The 22,349-nt window shown below is 41.3% G+C and overlaps 1 protein-coding gene across 1 annotated transcript in view; it reads right to left on the bottom strand.

The window, feature by feature from the left end:
* srpk1b (SRSF protein kinase 1b) overlaps positions 1-9,555 on the bottom strand; it is a 56,056-nt gene extending 46,501 nt beyond the window's left edge. The window contains exon 1 of the mRNA XM_061985660.2: positions 9,256-9,555. Coding sequence (XP_061841644.1) covers positions 9,256-9,365 — 110 coding nt within the window. The 5' untranslated portion in view covers positions 9,366-9,555. The remainder of the gene's footprint in view (positions 1-9,255) is intronic.
* Between the last annotated feature and the right edge of the window lie 12,794 nt (positions 9,556-22,349).

Raw genomic sequence — 22,349 nt, 5'->3', positions numbered from 1 at the left:
ACACGTCTATCATATACACACACATGTATATCATATTCTTGTATATAGACACACATGTACAGTATATCATATACTTGTATATACACACACATGTATATCATATACTTGTATATACACACATCCACATGTAGATCATATACTTGTATACACACACATGTATATAATATACTTGTATACATACACACACACATGTATATCATATACTTGTATATACACACACATGTATATCATATACTTGTATATACACACACATGTACATCATATACTTGTATATACACACACATGTATATCATATACACACACATGTATATCATATACTTGTATATACACACACACACACGTCTATCATATACACACACATATATATCATATTCTTGTATATACACACACACATGTACAGTATATCATATACTTGTATACACACTAGAGATGCGCGGATAGGCAATTATTTCATCCGCAACCGCATCAGAAAGTCGTCAACCATCCGCCATCCACCCGATGTAACATTTGATCAGAACCGCATCCGCCCGCACCCGCCCGTTGTTATATATCTAATAGAGACGATGCAAGGCATTAGTGAGGTTATAAAGCTTTTGCCTGTTAAAGAAAGGAGACTGATCCAATGCAGTGCAGACATTCGCGTGCCACGCTGTCACGACCCAGACGCACACCAGTGCGCAATCATATGGGAGCCGCGCTGAGCGCACCTCCAAGCGTGTCTCACTGCCGGCGACGGCCGCGTATGAGCCCGACGCTCCAGCGCCATCCATTTTCAGGGCTAGTTGATTCGGCAGGTGGGTTGTTACACACTCCTTAGCGGGTTCCGACTTCCATGGCCACCGTACAGCTGCTGTCTATATCAACCAGGGTGAGCCCCACCCCTTTCGTGAGCGCACTGCGCGCGGAGTGACCCCTGTTACGCGCCCCCGGCAATGGGGGTGGCGGGCAGGTAAGCTGCGCGGGCGGAGCACGCGGAGTGACCCCTGTTACGAGCCCCCGGCCATGGGGGTGGCGGGCAGGTAAGCTGCTTACCTGCTGCGCGTGACGCCGGCCGCGGCGAAGGCGGACGAGGCGGGGTGTCGGTGCGGTGGGCGCGGTGGTGACCCTGGACGTGCGTCGGGCCCTTCTCACGGATCGCCTCAGCTACGGCTCCCGGTGGGGCCCTCTCGGGGGAAGGGGCCTCGGTCCCGGACCCCGGCGAGGCGTCCCTTCTCCGCTCCGTAAAAGTGTCCATCTCTTTTTTTTTTTTTCTTCTGTTGTGGCATATGCAGCAGGTGCCTGCTCGTTTTTCGTATGTGGGTAACAACATTTAACTATGTATATATATTTCCGAATTGGTTTAACTGCGACCCGCCTGAATCTATTTAAAATCTTTTTTTTTTTTTTATTTCAACCACCCGACCCGACCCGCGGATAAAATCTAATTTTTTTTTATTTCATCCGCCCGATCCGCGGACTCCGCGGTTGTGCCCGCAAACCGCACATCTCTAATACACACACATGTATATCATATACTTGTATACACACACACATGTATATCATATACTTGTATATACACACACACATGTATATCATATACTTGTATATACACACACACACATGTATATCATATACTTGTATATACACACACACATACATGTATATCATATACTTGTTTATACACACACACGTATATCATATACTTGTATATACACACACACACACATGTATATCATATACTTGTATACACACACATGTACATCATATACTTGTATATACACACATGTATATCATATACTTGTATATACACACATGTATATGATATACTTGTATATACACACACGTCAGTGTTTCCCACACATTCATTTATTTGTGGCGGCCCGCCACGAAAGAATTACGTCCGCCACAAATGGATTTTTCGGCTTTAGACTCGCTCGACCGCTCATAAAAGCAATGGGACTCTGTCTGTGAATGTACCTTGTAGTTACAACTCCGGTGCAGTAGGTGGCGGTAGCCTACTATGCATTGTAACTCTGCCAATAGCACTTAATTCACCTGGTGGGCCAGAAGAAGAAGAAGAAAAGAAGAAGAAGAAGACGGCGGAGTAAAAGAACGGACCGACCGGATCAAAATACGAGGGTAATATAGGTTGTAGGTAGATAAGTTATAGCTGCATCGCTCGCGGCTCGTCATATATTTAACGTTAATCCGCGATTTCACCGAGCGTTTCACTCACGGTGAGCAGCCTGACGCTGCTTCATTAACACCGCCGCTGTTGTCACGTCACGTGTTACCATACCGACGAGCTTACGTGTCCAGGTTATAACCCTGTTGTCAATAAACACACGTGGAGACGGTGCTTTAGATACTGCATTAATAATGAAGCTAAATTGTCCACTGTCCACTGCAGCATGTGAATGCAATGAAAAGAATAAAATCTGAGCCAACCAGCTGTTAAAATGTTGTCCAGGTTAATGTTTTGGCCATTAAAGGCCCTTCATTTCAAGATTTCAACTGTGATCGGGCTTTAAACAGGTGGCTGACCTGTTCAGATGGGTGTAACTCAGGGGTGCTCACACTTTTTCTGCAGGCGAGCTACTTTTCAATTGATCAAGTCGTGGGGATCTACCTCATTCATATATATAATTTATATTTACTTATTTATGAAATATATGTTTTTGTTAACAAGTTAAAGGTGTTTAATGATAATGCAAGCATGTTTAACACATATAGTTAATATTGTTAATAAATTAAAGGTGTTTAATGATAATACAAGTATGTTTAATACATATAGTTAATATTGTTAACAAGTTAAAGGTGTTTAAAGATAATACAAGCATGTTTAACACATATTGTTAATAAATTAAAGGTGCTTAATGATAATACAAGTATGTTTAATACATATAGTTAATATTGTTAACAAGTTAAAGGTGTTTAATGACAATACAAGCATGTTTAACACATATAGTTAATATTGTTAACAAGTTAAAGGTGTTTAAAGATAATACAAGCATGTTTAACACATATAGTTAATATTGTTAACAAGTTAAAGGTGTTTAAAAATAATACAAGCATGTTTAACACATATAGATTCCTTTCTTTCATGAAGACAAGAATATAAGTTGGTGTATTACCTGATTCTGATGACTTGCATTGATAGAAATCAGACAGTGGTGCTGATAACGTCCGCATTTTCGAATGGAGGAGAAAAAAAGTCCTCCTTTCTGTCCAATACCACATGAAAGTGGTTGGTTTTTGGCATCTTATTTGTCCAGCTTCTGTACTCCTTTGTATGCACTTTACAAGAAATACATTGTCGGCAAACTCCGTAGCTTGCTAGCTTGTGCACGCCAGCTTTCTGAGACTCTTATTTTGTTAGCGCAACTGCGCAGTCGGTCTTTGGAGTTTTGACGACAGGTACGGCACCAGAGTCTGTTGAAATAAAGTGTTTCTCGCCTTCCTGTCGGTAATTTTAATGAGCTAAATATGTACATAAAGTGTTGTACTTATATTCCAACTCCGCGTTCTTCTTGGTCATCGCCGCTGCGGCCGTCACCCCCCGCCCCCCGACCACACCACCACAAATAGATGCCTGTCCTGTGGGAAACACTGTATCATATACTTGTATATACACACACATGTATATCATATATTTGTATATACACACACACACACATGTATATCATCTACACACACATGTATATCATATACTTGTATATACACACACACACGTCTATCATATACACACACATGTATATCATATACTTGTATATACACACACACACACACACACACACACACATATATATCATATACTTGTATATACACACACATGTATATCATATACTTGTATATACACACACACATGTATATCATATACTTGTATATACACACACATGTATGTATTTCATATACTTGTATACACACACACATGTATATCATATACTTGTATATACACACACATGTATATCATATACACACATGTATATCATATACTTGTATATATACACACACACACACACATATATCATATACTTGTATATACACACACATGTATATCATATACTTGTATATACACACACACACGTATATCATATACTTGTATATACACACACATGTATGTATTTCATATACTTGTATACACACACACATGTATATCATATACTTGTATATACACACACATGTATATCATATACACACATGTATATCATATACTTGTATATACACACACACACACACACACACACATATATCATATACTTGTATATACACACACATGTATATCATATACTTGTATATACACACACACATGTATATCATATACTTGTATACACACATGTATATCATATACTTGTATACACACACATGTATATCATATACTTGTATATACACACATGTATATCATATACTTGTATATACACACATGTATATCATATACTTGTATATACACACACACATGTATATCATATACTTGTATATACACACACACACATGTATACCATATACTTGTATATACACACACACACATGTATATCATATACTTGCATATACACACACACATGTATATCATATACCGGTACTTGTATACACACACACACATATATGTCATATACTTGTATATACACACACATGTATATCATATACTTGTATACACACATGTATATCATATACTTGTATATACACACACACACATATATATCATATACTTGTATATACACACACATGTATATCATATACTTGTATACACACATGTATATCGTATACTTGTATACACACACATGTACATCATATACTTATATACACAAACATGTACATCATATACTTGTATATACACACATGTATATGATATACTTGTACAGTATATACACACACATGTATATCATACTTGTACATACACACATGTATATCATATACTTGTACATACACACATGTATATCATATACTTGTACATACACACATGTACAGTATATCATATACCGTATTTTTCGGACTATAAGTCGCAGTTTTTTTCATAGTTTATGAAAGTTGCATAATGTTTTTTTCCTTCTTTATTATGCATTTTCAGCAGGTGCGACTTATACTCCGGTGAGACTTATACTCCGAAAAATACGGTACTTGTATATACACACATGTATATCATATACTTGTATATACACACATGTACAGTATATAATACACTTGTATATACACACATGCATGCTTTTGGAGCCCCTGCATGGAAAGAAAATAATGTTTTGTAAGTGTTTATTCTTAACTTAAGTAGCACTTGATTTTTTTCCAAGCCAGCTTTTCTGTGACAATACTGCAACAATATCGTACTGTGGCCTCAGTATCGTGACATGTTGGTATCGAACAACCTTTCCGTGTATCTGTTGAATGCTTTGACAATTGAAAACAAGACTTTCTCCTTACTTTCTGCCAGGTTTGCGCTGCTTTGTCCTTTTCTTCCTGGCCTGCATGGCGAGTACTGGCGAGTAGAAAGAAGATTTACAAAACGTCATGTATAAAGAAGACTAAAGAACATGTGCGAGGTGTAAAACAGCAGCAGTAGCTAGCAGCAAGGTTCGTACACCTTTTCCATGGCCAAATTCAAGCACTTTTTAAGGACTTTCAAGATCAATTTTCCAGTTTTTTCAGTAGCCTTCAAAAGGCGAAAACCAGTGTGAATCAATCCATAGCCTTGTTGTTTGAGGTCACCGAATGCTGTCTGAAGGAAAAAAAGGGAACATCTGCTAAAAGCTAAGCCTAACATTGAAGCAGCAGTTATCATCAACTGAATGAAGCAGTGTGACTATTCAATGTCATTGCTGTTTGCAAACCTGTCTCCATTTGTCTTGTTTTTCTTACTTCCAGCACTCAATGACATAGAACAGCACGACTGATTCACAGCATATTTGTGCTTGTACACTGCATAATGTGATATAAATGCACTCAATTTCACTCATGTATTAACAAAACTGTTCCACATTAATATTAGAATAATAAATTAAAGGAAAATATTGTGTTTGTTTCACAACACCTCAGTCACCTTTCATTAAGCATATCTAGCCTTATAACTGTGGCTATGATAAGAAAGTAACAAAAAGACAAAAGTTAACTTTTTTTTGCTTTCACTGAGGTAGTCAGACAAGTTAAGTAGACAAGAAAAACAATAGAGCAAGAAATGCTTTCAACCATGTTGTGTAAAAACTACAACATCATTCAGCTCCAAGTTGTGAGAAAGGTTACAAATGATACATTACATGACCTTCACAGTACAAACAAGTCCAATAATGCAACCAGTTCAATGCAATCAACCAAAAGGACAAAATGTAACTTGTTTGCTTTCACTGAGGTAGTCAGACAAGTTAAGTAGACAACCAAAATAATAGAGCAGAAAATACATGGAACAATGTTGGATTTCCTTTTTGCATACTTTGCAGCAGGCTTGTATTTTACATTTTCCATCCAATGTTCATTAAAACGACAACATGCTGTGTTGGCCCTGCGATGAGCTGGCGACTTGTCCAGGGTGTACCCGGCCTTCCGCCCGAATGCAGCTGGGACAGGCTCCAGCACTCCCCGCGACCCCAAAAGGAACAAGCGGTAGAAAATGGATGGATGGATTTTTCCATTTATAATTAGCCTATTGAGTCAGACTGCCGAGAAATATCAATCAATCAATCAATCAATGTTTATTTATATAGCCCTAAATCATAAGTGTCTCAAAGGGCTGCACAAGCCACAACGACATCTTCGGTACAGAGCCCACATAAGGGCAAGGAAAAACTCACCCCAGTGGGACGTCGATGTGAATGACTATGAGAAACCTTGGAGAGGACCGCATATGTGAGTAACCCCCCCCTCTAGGGGAGACCGAGTGCAATGGATGTCGAGTGGGTCTGACATAATATTGTGAGAGTACAGTCCATAGTATAATATAGTATAATATGATCAACATTTCCAAGCACTTCACCCAAAATTGGAGCATTTTTCAAACATTGAAAAGTAGAGATGTCCGATATATGCTTTAAAATGTAATATCGGAAATTATCGGTATCGTTTTTTTAATTATCGGTATCGTATTATTATTATTATTTTTTTTTTTTATTAAATCAACATAAAAAACACAAGATACACTTACAAATAGTGCACTAACCCAAAAAACTTCCCTCCCCCATTTACACTCATTCACACAAAAGGGTTGTTTCTTTCTGTTATTAATATTCTGGTTCCTACGTTATATATCAATACTGTCTGCAAGGCACACATGATTGTGCGTGCTGCTGGTCCACTAATAGTACTAACCTTTAACAGCTAATTTTACTCATTTTCATTAATTACTAGTTTCTATGTAACTGTCTTTATATCGTTTTACTTTATTTTTTATTCAAGAAAATGTTTTTAATTTATTTATCTTATTTTATAAAAAAAATTTAAGACGGACCTTATCTTCACCATACCTGGTTGTCCAAATTACCGTATTTTCCGCACTATAAGGCGCACCTAAAAACCACACATTTTCTCAAAAGCTGACAGTGCGCCTTATAACCCGGTGCGCTTTATTACGATTCATTTTCATAAAGTTTCGATCTCGCAACTTCGGTAAACAGCCGCCATCTTTTTTCCCGGTAGAACAGGAAGCGCTTCTTCTTCTACGCAAGCAACCGCCAAGGAAAGCACCCGCCCCCATAGAACAGGAAGCGCTTCTTCTTCTACTGTAAGCAACCACCCGCCCCCGGAAGAAGAAGAAAAAACGCGCGGATATCACCGTACGTTTCATTTCCTGTTTACATCTGTAAAGACCACAAAATGGCTCCTACTAAGCGACAAGGATCCGGTTCATAAAAAGACGCAATCTCTCCATCCGCACACGGATTACTACCGTATTTCACAGCAACTGATATTCCTGTGAACCGCACTGTGGAACGGGAGCACATACGGTGAATATTCGCACCACAGGGAATGAGAAGTCATCCTTCACTGTGGTTCTAGCTTGCCATGCTAACTTCCACCCATGGTGATATTCAAAAGGAAGACCTTGCCAAAAGAGACCTTTCCAGCCGGCGTCATCATAAAAGCTAACTCGAAGGGATGGATGGATGAAGAAAAGATGAGCGAGTGGTTAAGGGAAGTTTACGCGAAGAGGCCGGGTGGCTTTTTTCACACAGCTCCGAAGGCGAACACACCTTCACTAAGACGGGCAGACAGCGCCGGACGACATACGCCAACATTTGCCAGTGGATCGTAAATGCCTGGGCAGATATTTCGGTCACAACTGTGGTCCGAGCTTTCCGGAAGGCAGGATTCACAGAACAACAGCGACACTGACTCCGATGACTTCGACGAGACGGAACCGGCCATTTTGGATACCACGCTTGCGCAACTTTTCAATTCGGACACCGAAGACGAAGAATTCGAAGGATTTACGAATGAAGAATAACTTCAGAAGGTGAGCGCTATGTTTATTTTGTGTGTTGTGACATTAACGTTCGAGCAACATTATGTTGCTATTGCTCTACACCATTTTGAATTTTACTATGTTTGTGATTGCACATTTGCGTACATTTTGGGACAGAGTTGTTAGAACGCTGGTTTTCAATATATTATTAAAGTTTGACTGAACTATCTGACTGTTTTTTTGACATTCCCTTTAGCGCAGCGTAGGCGCGGCTTATAATCCGAGGCGGCTTATTGGTGGACAAAGTTATGAAATATGTAATTCATTGAAGGTGCGGCTAATAATCCGGTGCGCCTTATAGTGCGGAAAATACGGTAGGCATAATAATGTGTTAATTCCATGACTGTATATATCGGTATCGGTAATTAAGAGTTGGACATTATTGGATATCGGCAAACAAGCCATTATCGGACACCCCTACTGAAAAGACAACATTCAAATGCAAGCCTTTAACGCACAATCCCATTCAAGACCAGACAAACATTTTAGCCCCCGTGCCAACCCTGCAGCAGCAGCAGCTTTATTCGCTAAGTTGGCGTGAAAGTTCCTCCACTTTGTGTCATCAACGTGAGCTCAGCCTGCGTGTCGTGAGTCAACTTAAGTTAAGTCAAGTTCCAGACGATGAATTCATGTTGGAAACTTTGAGTTATGCTTTCACGGCTAAAGCTAGCATGGATGCTAACGTACACATGGTCCACTTTTCATTTCGTTTTAGCTTGTGCCTTGGCCTTCAGCGTTCCGTGAAACAAATCACATCTAACGCAGTCTGCCCGCAGGATAAGTTCAACAACATCGGCAGCGTGACGTATAAAACACTCCAAGTCGTACGAGCCTACCTTTTCTTTCCATGGCGGCCAAACACAGTTGAAGAGATGTGGTCAAGGAATGTCGGAAATAGCAAATAAACTGTTGCGTTCAGGAAGACTTGGACATACCAAAACGTCATGAAAATACCAGAAGTCTGCTGCGGCCGTCAGAGACAATGTTGTATTCAGGAAGCCTTGGAAATACCATATAGCAGAAGTCTGCTGAGGCCGTCAGAGACAATGTTGCATTCAGGAAGCCTTGGAAATACCAAACAGCAGAAATCTGCTGCGGCCGTCAGAGACAATGTTGCATTCAGGAAGCCTTGGAAATACCACAACGTCATGAAAATAGAAGTCTTCTGCGCCCGTCAGAGACAATGTTGCATTCAGGAAGCCTTGGACATACCAAAACGTCATGAAAATAGCAAAAGTCTGCTGGCAGCCTTCAGAGACAATGTTGCATTCAGGAAGCCTTGGAAATACCAAATAGCAGAAGTCTGCTGCGGCCGTCAGAGACAATTTTGCGTTCAGGAACCCTTGGAAATACCAAAACGTCATGAAAATAGCAGAAGTATTCTGCGCCCGTCAGAGACAATGTTGCATTCAGGAAGCCTTGGAATTACAAAACAGTAGAAGTCTGCTGCGGTCGTCAGAGACAATGTTGTGTTCAGGAAGCCTTGGAAATACCACAACGTCATGAAAATAGCAGAAGTCAGCTGCGGCCGTCAGAGACAATGTTGTGTTCAGGAAGCCTTGGAAATACCACAACGTCATGAAAATGTTATAATATTGTTTTAAATAACACATCGTTGGATGACTTTTGGAACTGTCTTTTAATCACGATCACATATTACCAACGCTACTTCAACACTCGTGCGTACAAGGTGTGTTCCTCTCTATAGAGTCCTACCTGACACATACTATATATTGGTTCCTAGACATTTGTAGACTCTTACTACCACTATGTGGTCAAACACTATCATTACATCCCCCTTTCTAAACTAAGCACCCATTGCTAATACAATGTAATGTATTAAACAAATAACCTGTTTTTCTATCTTGACCACATGAATATGCAATCTTTCCAAAAACTATCCATGCACCACAGTATTAGAAAACAGTTAAAAAACATTAACTCTTTAGCTTGTCAATCAGTTTGATATTATAAGAGTTCAATGGTACACGTAGTCATCATTCACAGGTTTCTTGATCTGCCTTGTGGATCTTCTCAACACAGGTTCAGGATCGTCAGTCACATTTTCATTCATGTGCTGCATTGGCATTGTTTCAAAGTCAGTAGGTGTAGATGAAACCTCGGGCTCAGCTGTTGCTTGGTTTGAAACAGTCGGTGTAGATGAAACCTCGGACTCGGCTGTTTCTTGGTTTGGAACAGTCACTGGAACCCTCAGCAAACTGTGACGATTGCAACGTAGTATCTGTCCTTCTTCACTCCTCACAGTATATGATCGTGGGGATGTTTCTTGAAGAACAGTAGCTTTGGTTTTCCAACCATCAGGACTTTCAATTCTCACTGTGTCACTTGGTGATAGTGGTGGGAGCGATTTGGCTGCTTTGTCATAAAACGACTTCTGCTTTAGCTTTTGTTGCTTTAGCTTTCGTTGTACTTTTTGACTCTGCGTAGGTGTAGACATACTTGGTAGTGTAGTACGAAGCTTTCTGTTCATCAGTAGTTCAGAGGGTGACAAGCCACACTCAAGAGGTGTTGCTCTGTAGCTAAGTAGTGCTAGGTATGGATCAGAGTTACTATACACTGCTTTCTTCAAAAGTTGTTTTGAGAATACCGTATTTTCCGCACTATAAGGCGCACCTAAAAACCACAATTTTTCTCAAAAGCTGACAGTGCGCCTTATAACCCGGTGCGCTTTATTACGATTCATTTTCATAAAGTTTCGATCTCGCAACTTCGGTAAACAGCCGCCATCTTTTTTCCCGGTAGAACAGGAAGCGCTTCTTCTTCTACGCAAGCAACCGCCAAGGAAAGCACCCGCCCCCATAGAACAGGAAGCGCTTCTTCTTCTACTGTAAGCAACCACCCGCCCCCGGAAGAAGAAGAAAAAACGCGCGGATATCACCGTACGTTTCATTTCCTGTTTACATCTGTAAAGACCACAAAATGGCTCCTACTAAGCGACAAGGATCCGGTTCATAAAAAGACGCAATCTCTCCATCCGCACACGGATTACTACCGTATTTCACAGCAACTGATATTCCTGTGAACCGCACTGTGGAACGGGAGCACGTACGGTGAATATTCGCACCACAGGGAATGAGAAGTCATCCTTCACTGTGGTTCTAGCTTGCCATGCTAACTTCCACCCATGGTGATATTCAAAAGGAAGACCTTGCCAAAAGAGACCTTTCCAGCCGGCGTCATCATAAAAGCTAACTCGAAGGGATGGATGGATGAAGAAAAGATGAGCGAGTGGTTAAGGGAAGTTTACGCGAAGAGGCCGGGTGGCTTTTTTCACACAGCTCCGAAGGCGAACACACCTTCACTAAGACGGGCAGACAGCGCCGGACGACATACGCCAACATTTGCCAGTGGATCGTAAATGCCTGGGCAGATATTTCGGTCACAACTGTGGTCCGAGCTTTCCGGAAGGCAGGATTCACAGAACAACAGCGACACTGACTCCCGATGACTTCGACGAGACGGAACCGGCCATTTTGGATACCACGCTTGCGCAACTTTTCAATTCGGACACCGAAGACGAAGAATTCGAAGGATTTACGAATGAAGAATAACTTCAGAAGGTGAGCGCTATGTTTATTTTGTGTGTTGTGACATTAACGTTCGAGCAACATTATGTTACTATTGCTCTACACCATTTTGAATTTTACTATGTTTGTGATTGCACATTTGCGTACATTTTGGGACAGAGTTGTTAGAACGCTGGTTTTCAATATATTATTAAAGTTTGACTGAACTATCTGACTGTTTTTTTGACATTCACTTTAGCGCAGCGTTTTTTTGACATTCACTTTAGCGCAGCGTAGGCGCGGCTTATAGTCCGGGGCGGCTTATTGGTGGACAAAATTATGAAATATGTAATTCATAGAAGGTGCGGCTAATAATCCGGTGCGCCTTATAGTGCGGAAAATACGGTATGTTGTCAATGTCTTTGTTGATTCCAGGCCAGTATACAGTGTCGCGTGCTCGTCTCTTGCACTTTTCCACCCCTAGATGACCTTCATGGATTCTTTGTAGTATATCCTGCCTCAATGTTTGTGGAATGACTATTCGGTTTCGCTTCAGTAAAAGTCCATCCACAACACTTAGTTCACCTCTAACATGGAAGAACCGTGGGCTGGAACGTGGAGGCCATCCATTCTGCATGTTGGTAATAACACGCTGCAACTCTTCATCTTTTGCCGTTTCCTCAGCGATTTCTTGTGATTTTATGTCTGACACTGGAAGTGCAGCTGACACCATATTCACATGGTTTTGTACATCCTCTTCAGTAGCACTGACGCTGTTTTCCATGGGTGCTCTTGAGAGTGCATCAGCCAGTATCAAGTGCTTTCCAGGTGTGTAGATGAGCTGAAAATCATATGGCTGCATCTTCATCATGAAACATTGTATTCATGGTGTCATGTCATTCAAGTTTTTCTTGATGATGGAAACTAGTGGGCGATGGTCTGTTTCTACAGTGAAGGTAGGGAGACCATAAACATAGTTGTGGAAGCCCTGCAGGCCATATGCTAACCCTAGACATTCTTTTTCTATTTGAGCATACCTACTAGAGATGCGCGGATAGGCAATTTATCTCATCCGCAACCGCGTCAGAAAGTCGTCATCCATCCGCCATCCACCCGATGTAACGTTTGATCAGAACTACATCCGCCCGCCATCCGCCCGTTGTTATATATCTAATATTAATTAAAAAAAAAAAAAAGGGTGAAAACTACGCGAATTGCACCTTGTGCAGACAAAATTTTTCGATCGGACACGGAGGAATTAGCGATGTAAAAGACCACGTTGGGACAAAAAAACACAAGTCTAATGCCGTTGCTAGCGATACAAGTGGAAAACTTTCAACGTTTTTTGTCGCCCAAACAGATTCTTTGGATGTGATGAATGCCGAAGTTTTATTTACGGAGGCAATAATTGAGCATGGACTTCCAATCGCACTGGCTGATCACATGGGACAGTTAATAATATAATGCAACCTTTAAAAATCATTACGCGGTGATCGCGATCCCAAAAAAAAACTTTTCTTGCATGATAATGTCCAGAAAATTTCGCTTTATATTACTACAGAGTCCTTTTAACGAATGAGTTTGATGGTTTATCACAAACCTTAAATGAAATTCCATGGCCACCGTCCTGCTCTCTATATCAACCAGGGTGAGCCCCACCCCTTTCGTGAGCGCACTGTGCGCGGAGTGACCCCTGTTACGCGCCCCCGGCAACAGGGGTGGCAAGCAGGTAAGCTGCGCGGGCGGAGCGCGCGGAGTGACCCATGTTACGAGCCCCCGGCCACGGGGGTGGCGGGCAGGTAAGCTGCTTACCTGCTGCGCGTGACGCCGGCCGCGGCGAAAGCGGACGAGGCGGGGTGTCGGTGCGGTGGGCGCGGTAGTGACCCTGGACGTGCGTCGGGCCCTCCTCGCGGATCGCCTCAGCTACGGCTCCCGGTGGGGCCCTCTCAGGGGAAGGGGCCTCGGTCCCGGACCCTGGCGAGGCGTCCCTTCTCCGCTCCGTAAAAGTGTCCATCTCTTTTCTTTTTTCTTCTTCTGTTGTGGCATATGCTGCAGGTGCCTGCTCGTTTTTCGTATGTGGGTAACAACATTTAACTATGTATATATATTTCCGAATTGGTTTAACTGCCACCCGCAAAAAAACAAACAAAAAAAAAAATAAAAATAAAAAAATCTAATTAATCCGCCCGACCCGACCCGCGAGCGGATAAAATCTTATTTTTTTTAATTTCATCCGCCCGATCCGCGGATAATCCGCGGACTCCGCGGTTGTGTCCGCAAACCGCGCATCTCTAGTATGCGGTATACCACGTCTAGCAAATATAGATTTGACATGCGTGATCACACAGTTTGATGATGTGCTTGATAGCAAAGCCATTTCAGGGAAATAGAATGGTAGTCAATTACAACAACATACTCTTTGCCCTTCAAATAAAACAAGTCCATTCCCACTTTCTGCCATGGTGCAGTAAGAACTTCAGGCAATAACATGGGTTCTTTGGTTTGTTTGTTTCTGTATTTTTGACATGTTGAACATCTGCCAATTATGTTGTCAATGTCTTTGTTGATTCCAGGCCAGTATACAGTGTCGCGTGCTCGTCTCTTGCACTTTTCCACCCCTAGATGACCTTCATGGATTCTTTGTAGTATATCCTGCCTCAATGTTTGTGGAATGACTATTCGGTTTCGCTTCAGTAAAAGTCCATCCACAACACTTAGTTCACCTCTAACATGGAAGAACCGTGGGCTGGAACGTGGAGGCCATCCATTCTGCATGTTGGTAATAACACGCTGCAACTCTTCATCTTTTGCCGTTTCCTCAGCGATTTCTTGTGATTTTATGTCTGACACTGGAAGTGCAGCTGACACCATATTCACATGGTTTTGTACATCCTCTTCAGTAGCACTGACGCTGTTTTCCATGGGTGCTCTTGAGAGTGCATCAGCCAGTATCAAGTGCTTTCCAGGTGTGTAGATGAGCTGAAAATCATATGGCTGCATCTTCATCATGAAACATTGTATTCATGGTGTCATGTCATTCAAGTTTTTCTTGATGATGGAAACTAGTGGGCGATGGTCTGTTTCTACAGTGAAGGTAGGGAGACCATAAACATAGTTGTGGAAGCCCTGCAGGCCATATGCTAACCCTAGACATTCTTTTTCTATTTGAGCATACCTACATTCAGCCTGTGTCATGGATCGTGATGCATAGGCTACTGGTTTCCAGTGTTCACCATCAGCCTGTAGTAAAACTCCACCCAGTCCATCTTTTGAAGCATCTGTTGACACCTTTGTTTTCTTTGTAGGGTCGAAGAACGTCAGCACGGGTGCAGTAGTGAGTGTTTCCTTCAGTCTCTGCCACTCATTCTCATGCCTGGACGTCCACTTGAACTCTGTGTCATTGTGAAGGAGTTCACGAATGCAGGATGTTTTCACAGCAAGGTTTGGGATGAATTTGCCAATATAGTTGACCACGCCCAATATACGCTGTACACCTGTCTTGTCCATGGTTCTCACCCGGAAAAGGGTGGAGTGCCATCTCCGGGTTGGGGAGGAGATCTTGCCCCAAGTGGAGGAGTTCAAGTACCTCGGAGTCTTGTTCACGAGTGAGGGAAGAGTGGATCGTGAGATCGACAGGCGGATCGGTGCGGCGTCTTCAGTAATGCGGACGCTGTATCGATCCGTTGTGGTGAAGAAGGAGCTGAGCCGGAAGGCAAAGCTCTCAATTTACCGGTCAATCTACGTTCCCATCCTCACCTATGGTCATGAGCTTTGGGTTATGACCGAAAGGACAAGATCACGGGTACAAGCGGCCGAAATGAGTTTCCTCCGCCGGGTGGCGGGGCTCTCCCTTAGAGATAGGGTGAGAAGCTCTGTCATCCGGGGGGAGCTCAAAGTAAAGCCGCTGCTCCTCCGCATCGAGAGGAGCCAGATGAGGTGGTTCGGGCATCTGGTCAGGATGCCACCCGAGCGCCTCCCTAAGGAGGTGTTTAGGGCATGTCCGACCGGTAGGAGGCCACGAGGAAGACCCAGGACACGTTGGGAAGACTATGTCTCCCGGCTGGCCTGGGAACGCCTCGGGATCCCCCGGGAGGAGCTGGACGAAGTGGCTGGGGAGAGGGAAGTCTGGGCTTCCCTGCTTAGGCTGCTGCCCCCGCGACCCGACCTCGGATAAGCGGAAGAAGATGGATGGATGGATGGACCTGTCTTGTCTGTGGGACTCGGCATTCTTTGTATGGCGTGTCTTTTTTCAATATCAGGTTGAACGCCATGTGCACTGAGCGTGTCTCCCAGAAAAATTATTTCTGACATTCCTAACTGACACTTCTTTTTGTTTAATTTGAGTCCATATTGTTGTACTCTTTCCAACACTTTGGTCAGCCTTTCGTTGTGTTCTTTTGCTGTTCTTCCCCACACAGCAATGTCGTCGATGTACGCTCGCACGCCTTCCAAGCCTTCAATGATATGTTCCATTGCTCTATGGAATATTTCTGATGCAGATTTGATCCCAAATGGTAGGCGTTGGAAGCAGTAGCGACCAAAAGGCGTGTTGAAAGTGCAGTATTTGCCAGAGGTGGGACCAAGTCATTGTTTTGCAAGTCACAAGTAAGTCTCAAGTCTTTGCCCTCAAGTCCGAGTCAAGTCCCGAGTCAAGACAGGCAAGCCCCGAGTCAAGTCCAAAGTCAAGACTGGAAAGTCTCAAGTCAAGTCCTAAGTCCTGCATTTTGAGTTTCGAGTCCTTTCAAGTCCTTTTAACCACAGACTAATATATTAACACAGATTGTGTATGCTTTTCAAACGCTGTATTTATTTATTAAAACAAGTGCATTTTAAATTGCAGGAAAGAAAATTGTGCTGACATTGCACTTTATAATAGCACTATTAACCAGTCATTTTAAACATTAACTCATTCCTTTACAGAACAAACACATTGAAAAATAAAGTGCAAATGTACTTATTTGTACAAAAGTGTTAACATTGAAAAAACATGACATATACGTGAACATAACAAAAAAGTTGTACTTTTTATATGTCAGGGCCCTATGCTGCATTGCATTTGCAAAAGACCAAATTAGCCAAGAGTCTGTCAGTCATTTGTGCACGATGGGGGCGTAGTATGATGCCACCATGGCTGAAAACTCGCTCCACTGGAGCACTGGAGGCAGGCACTGCCAAGACTCTCATGGCCACTCAGAACAGTGAAGGAAGAGTCTTCATGTTCAATGCCCAGAACAAAAGGGGGGAGAGAGGTTTTTTGGGTTGGTGCACTACTTGTAAGTGTATCTTGTGTTCTTTATGTTGATTTAATTAAAAAAAGAAAAAAGAAAAAAAATAATTCTTGTGCGGCCCGATACCAAACGATCCACGGACCAGTACCGGGCCGCGGTCCGGTGGTTGGGGACCACTGAGGTAAACAACCAACAGTATGTCAGAAAGCTAGCTAAAACGGTACACATATTCATAATATAGTATACATTTTAACTGACCTTTATTTTACTATTTTTGTCTTTTTTTAGGTGGCTAAAATACGCGGTGCTGCTGACCGCCGTCTAACATTACGTGTGATATATTGACTAACGTAACCCTGCTTAAAAAAAATCACTGAACAAAAAGTATGAATAAGGTAGTGAACTGCAACAGATTCCCGTGTTTGCAATAACGTTATAACGTTAGCAGTGAGTTTACAGCCTCACTGATTTAACTACACAGCAAATAAAAGTCACGTTACTTAGCCAATAAACGTTATCTTACATTCAAAACTTACCCTTCTTTGTGCAACTTCAAATGCCGGACGAAGTTGGAAGTTGTTGCCTCTCCATCAGTAATTTTCGAACCGCATGTGTTGCATACTGCAAACCGTTTTGTGTTGACCACCTCGTAATTTTTATACCCAAACGAAATTATTTTAGGTATCATTTTTTGTTCACTGGCGTGTGGTTTGGACATGTCTTCTTCGTTGGTTGTCCTGCAATTTGATTGGATGAATGCTGTGTGATGAAAACAAAGTAGATCTAATTTGATTTGCTGTTGTACTGACAGCACACCAGCTGACACACGCAACGCTGATAAACAAGTACACAATGAAAAATACGGAGCGCTCCCAAATAACTTTTTCATCTTTGGGTTTTGGGGAAAGTAGCAAGTCATGTCAAGTCATGTCAATTCAAAAGGCTCAAGTCCAAGTGAAGTCACAAGTCATTGATGTTAAAGTCTAAGTCGAGTTGCAAGTCGTTTTACATTTTGTCAAGTCGAGTCTAAAGTCATCAAATTCATGACTCGAGTCTGACTCGAGTCCAAGTCATGTGACTCGAGTCCACACCTCTGGTATTTGCTACTGTTTTCGTCTAGTTTGATTTGCCAAAAGCCATTTGACGCATCCAATTTTGAGAAATATATTGCGCCAGCCATCTTACTGGCTATTTCTTCACGTTTTGGTATCTGGTAGTGCTCACGTTTTATGTTTTCATTCAAGTCTTTTGGATCCATGCATATTCTTAGATCGCCATTTTTCTTTTTCACACAGACCATGGAGTTTACCCAATCTGTTGGTTCCTCAATTTTCTTTATGACACCCAGTGTTGTCATCCGGTCCAGTTCCTTTTTGAGACGCTCTTTAAGTGCTGCTGGAACTCTTCTCGCTGCATGGACAACTGGACGTGAATGCTCTTTAAGCTGTATTTTGTATGTAAAAGGTAAAGCACCAAAACCAGTGAACACACCAGCGTAGTTCTGCACTATTGAATCAGTTTAAATTTTTTGAGCGCTTACATCTGTGTTCACAAGATACACTCTTTTCACCAGTCCTAAGACTTCACATGCTTTGTCACCCAATGACATACTTGCCAACCCTCCCGGATTTTCCGTGAGACTCCCGAAATTCAGCGCCTCTCCCGAAAACTTCCCGGGACAAATTTTCTCTCGAAAATCTCGCGAAATTCAGGCGAAGCTGGAAGCCACGCCCCCTCCAGCTCCATGCGGACCTGAGTGACGTGTCAACAGCCTGTATTCACGTCCGCTTTCCCACAATATAAACAGCGTGCCTGCCCAAACACGTTATAACTGTAGAATGATCGAGGGCGAGTTCTTGGTTTCTTATGTAGGTTTATTGTTAGGCAGTTTCATTAACGTCCTCCCAGCGCGGTAACAACACACAACAGCAGTCATGTTTTATTCTACCGTAAAGCAGTTCGTCTGCCGTAAACAGCAATGTTGTTGTAATATATTGAGTTGGAGGCAATAACCAGGCGAGGTGATGAAGTATGTCTCTTTACTGTAGACTTCAGAACAGACTCACACACTTGACGTCAGGTGCGCAACACCACGTAAATCGTTGGCCAACCAAAAAGTAACCCCAGTACGCTATAGCCAACATTCACCAGGAGATGGCAACAGACAAACATAGATCACTCTATTACATTCCTCCCCTTTTAAAAATGCTGAAGTTACTCAAAATAAACAACCCAACCAAAAAATGCAGCAGCTCAATTAAAAAACTGTACTTAAGCCACATTCTTTTTTTTTTTTTTTTAGTACTGAACTCTTAACCCTCATTTGTAAACAATAACATGCTTATCATACAAACAGTATTTGTACACCTTTAACACAGATTTTTATACTATCTTCAGAGATTCAGTTTTTTTGGTGGTACTCGAAACCTTTCTGGGTACCTGCGAAAGGGTGTTCAGCATGGTTAGAAAAATAGTGACAGAGAATAAAACAAGGATGGACAATTCAACCCTTAACTCAACAATGAGTAGATGAGTGTTATGTGTGTGTATATGTGTAATTAAATGAACACTGAAATTCAAGTATTTCTTTTATTTATATATATATATATATATATAAAATACTTGACTTGGTGAATTCTAGCTGTATACTCCTCCACTCTTGGCCACGCCCAAAACCACGCCCCATCCCCCGACCACGCCCCCCACCTCCCGTAATCGGAGGTCTCAAGGTTGGCAAGTATGCCCAATAATGACTCACGTTCTTCAGTGACAACTGAAAATAGCAGGTAGTGCACTTTTCCTTTTACAGTGACTCTCAATTTGCATGTGCCCAGACTGTCAACGCTACGACCATTGTAGTATTTCAGTGCAACTGTTGTTTTGTGGATTTTCGTTTTTTCTCTCAATTCCTTGATGTCTGACATGTTGATCAAGTTTGCCTTTGCACCAGTATCTAGTTTCATGTTAACTCGAGTTCCATTCATTTGTAGCGGTGCAATCCCCTTGTCTTTATCAACAGCATTGACTACTTCTTCAGTTTTATTTTCACTGTTCACTAGGCCAACGAAGAATGTTTCACCCAGATCAATGTCCTCCACTACATTTACCGTACAAATTTTTCCTTTTTAGCGCATGGTTTTCCTTTTGCAAAACATTGTTTGGCAAAGTGATTTTTTCCATAGCATTTGGAACACTGCTTACCAAATGCTGGACACTGCTGCGTCTTGTTGAAAGTAAATGATAAACACAAATTTGGCCAAAATAGTGAAGACGATTGTGTATTTCTGGTAACATGTACTGTATTTGTGGACTACTTTCACCCATTTTCTATTTAAAGCAGTGATTGCAAAACGGTGGTCTCAATCTAGTGGTGCACCAGAGTCAAGAGTGTTTTATTGTTCTATATTTAAACAGTGTTACTGTTCAAACTGTACAGGAGCATAAAATATGATGTATATTTGCTAAATAAAATGTTTTTAATGAATACTTAAGCCTACTATGCCACTGCATTTCAGTGTTGGTCATGTTTTTGGTACTTGATGAAAAAAGTTTGAGAATCACTGATTTAGGGTTTCCAATGAACCTAACATGCATTTCTTTGGAACATGGAAGACAATGCAAGCACACGCCAGGTTCAATAATAGAGATTACAACCTAATTGGACTACTGTAAATGTGCCACAACGTAATGGAGAACTTGACCAGTTTGAAAAATAGTAGCCTTTATTTTTGTCAGAGTGGTATTTTACAGGTAGCTATATTATAACCAGAGTACAAAAACATTGAAGCCAATAACCAATACCCAAATTAAATGTGGACTTATAAACAAGATTAATATCCTAATCAGATCAATATACTAATGTACAAGAATAAGGTTTCAGCATGAAGTAAACACATTTTCCCGTAAACATGTGCCCTTCTATAGTATTCAGATAAATGACAATTGTGGTTCTGGCATTTATCAAAGACAGAACAAAAATACCACAAATAATGACAATATTACATATGAAAACGTACAACACATTTGCCAATGGGACTAAGGTTTGAATAGGAAGTCCTAAAATAAAATAACCCACAATAATGTTGGCAAACATGGCGCGACTCGATTGACATTGTGTGAAAATACTCTTCAGCAACATTGTTATCCTTTCCAATAAAGACAACTGGAGCCGGACACTTCCTGGTCAAATCATAAATAATAAACACGGGTAACATCCATATATAAACATGAGAACAGAACATAAATACTCACAGGTTTGTGATTTAGAAAGAGCAAGTTGATAGTAAAAGCTACCTGGGCCAGGTTGGGAGATGAAAGGTTGTTTCAGTAATAATACAAAGATCTGGAGGTGTCTTGACATGTGCCATACCTTTATTCAATTACAAATCTTATTGTGACCACATTCATACCCTTGGTGCCGTATAGTGAGTCCATACCAGGGGTGTCCAAACTAGGGTCCGACAACTTCTTAAATTTGGCCCGTGAGACGGCACGAGTCCAATAAGCAATGTGTTGTTTTCAAATAATATACATGACCCCGAATGGGACAAGCAGTAGAAAATGGATGGATACAAATAGATAGCTGACATTTAGTCACCGTCTGGCGGCTAAAAAAGGTCACTCAAATCAGTGGCCATTTCTTGTAAATCAAGATGAACATGTGCACAGCTTTTATCCTTATGACCCAATCCAAACAACCTTACCTAATCATGGTGCAGACAAAAAAATTCAACCAGCACACAATTCAACAGACATGGTCATACATAACCTGCTCATGGAACTTTGTTGGCTATTATAAAAAAATGTCCAAACAGCATTGAAAACATCTAAACGTAATTCATTTAAATCCATTGCAAGGGATGGTGGGAAAGTGCTAAACTTATCCATGTTTTGCACATTTTAACTGGTTGAAATTTCTGACTGATTAAAAAACTTTAAGGAGGTGATCTTGAAAGTAAACAAGGGGTGAATTTTCACACTCTTAATATCCATCGGATGGATGGCACTCTTAATAACCAATTATAATAATAATTATCTATTATTATAATATGTAATCACTTTTATCAATTCATATATACACACACACATACATACATACTGTATATCCACACACATACCTATATACACATGTATACATCCACACACACATAGATATATATATATATATATATATAT

Source organism: Nerophis lumbriciformis, linkage group LG23, assembly GCF_033978685.3.
Source record: "Nerophis lumbriciformis linkage group LG23, RoL_Nlum_v2.1, whole genome shotgun sequence".
Taxonomy (NCBI): Eukaryota; Metazoa; Chordata; class Actinopteri; order Syngnathiformes; family Syngnathidae; genus Nerophis; species Nerophis lumbriciformis.
The sequence above is the reverse complement of the archived record's forward strand: the minus strand, read 5'-3'. Positions and strand labels throughout refer to the sequence as shown.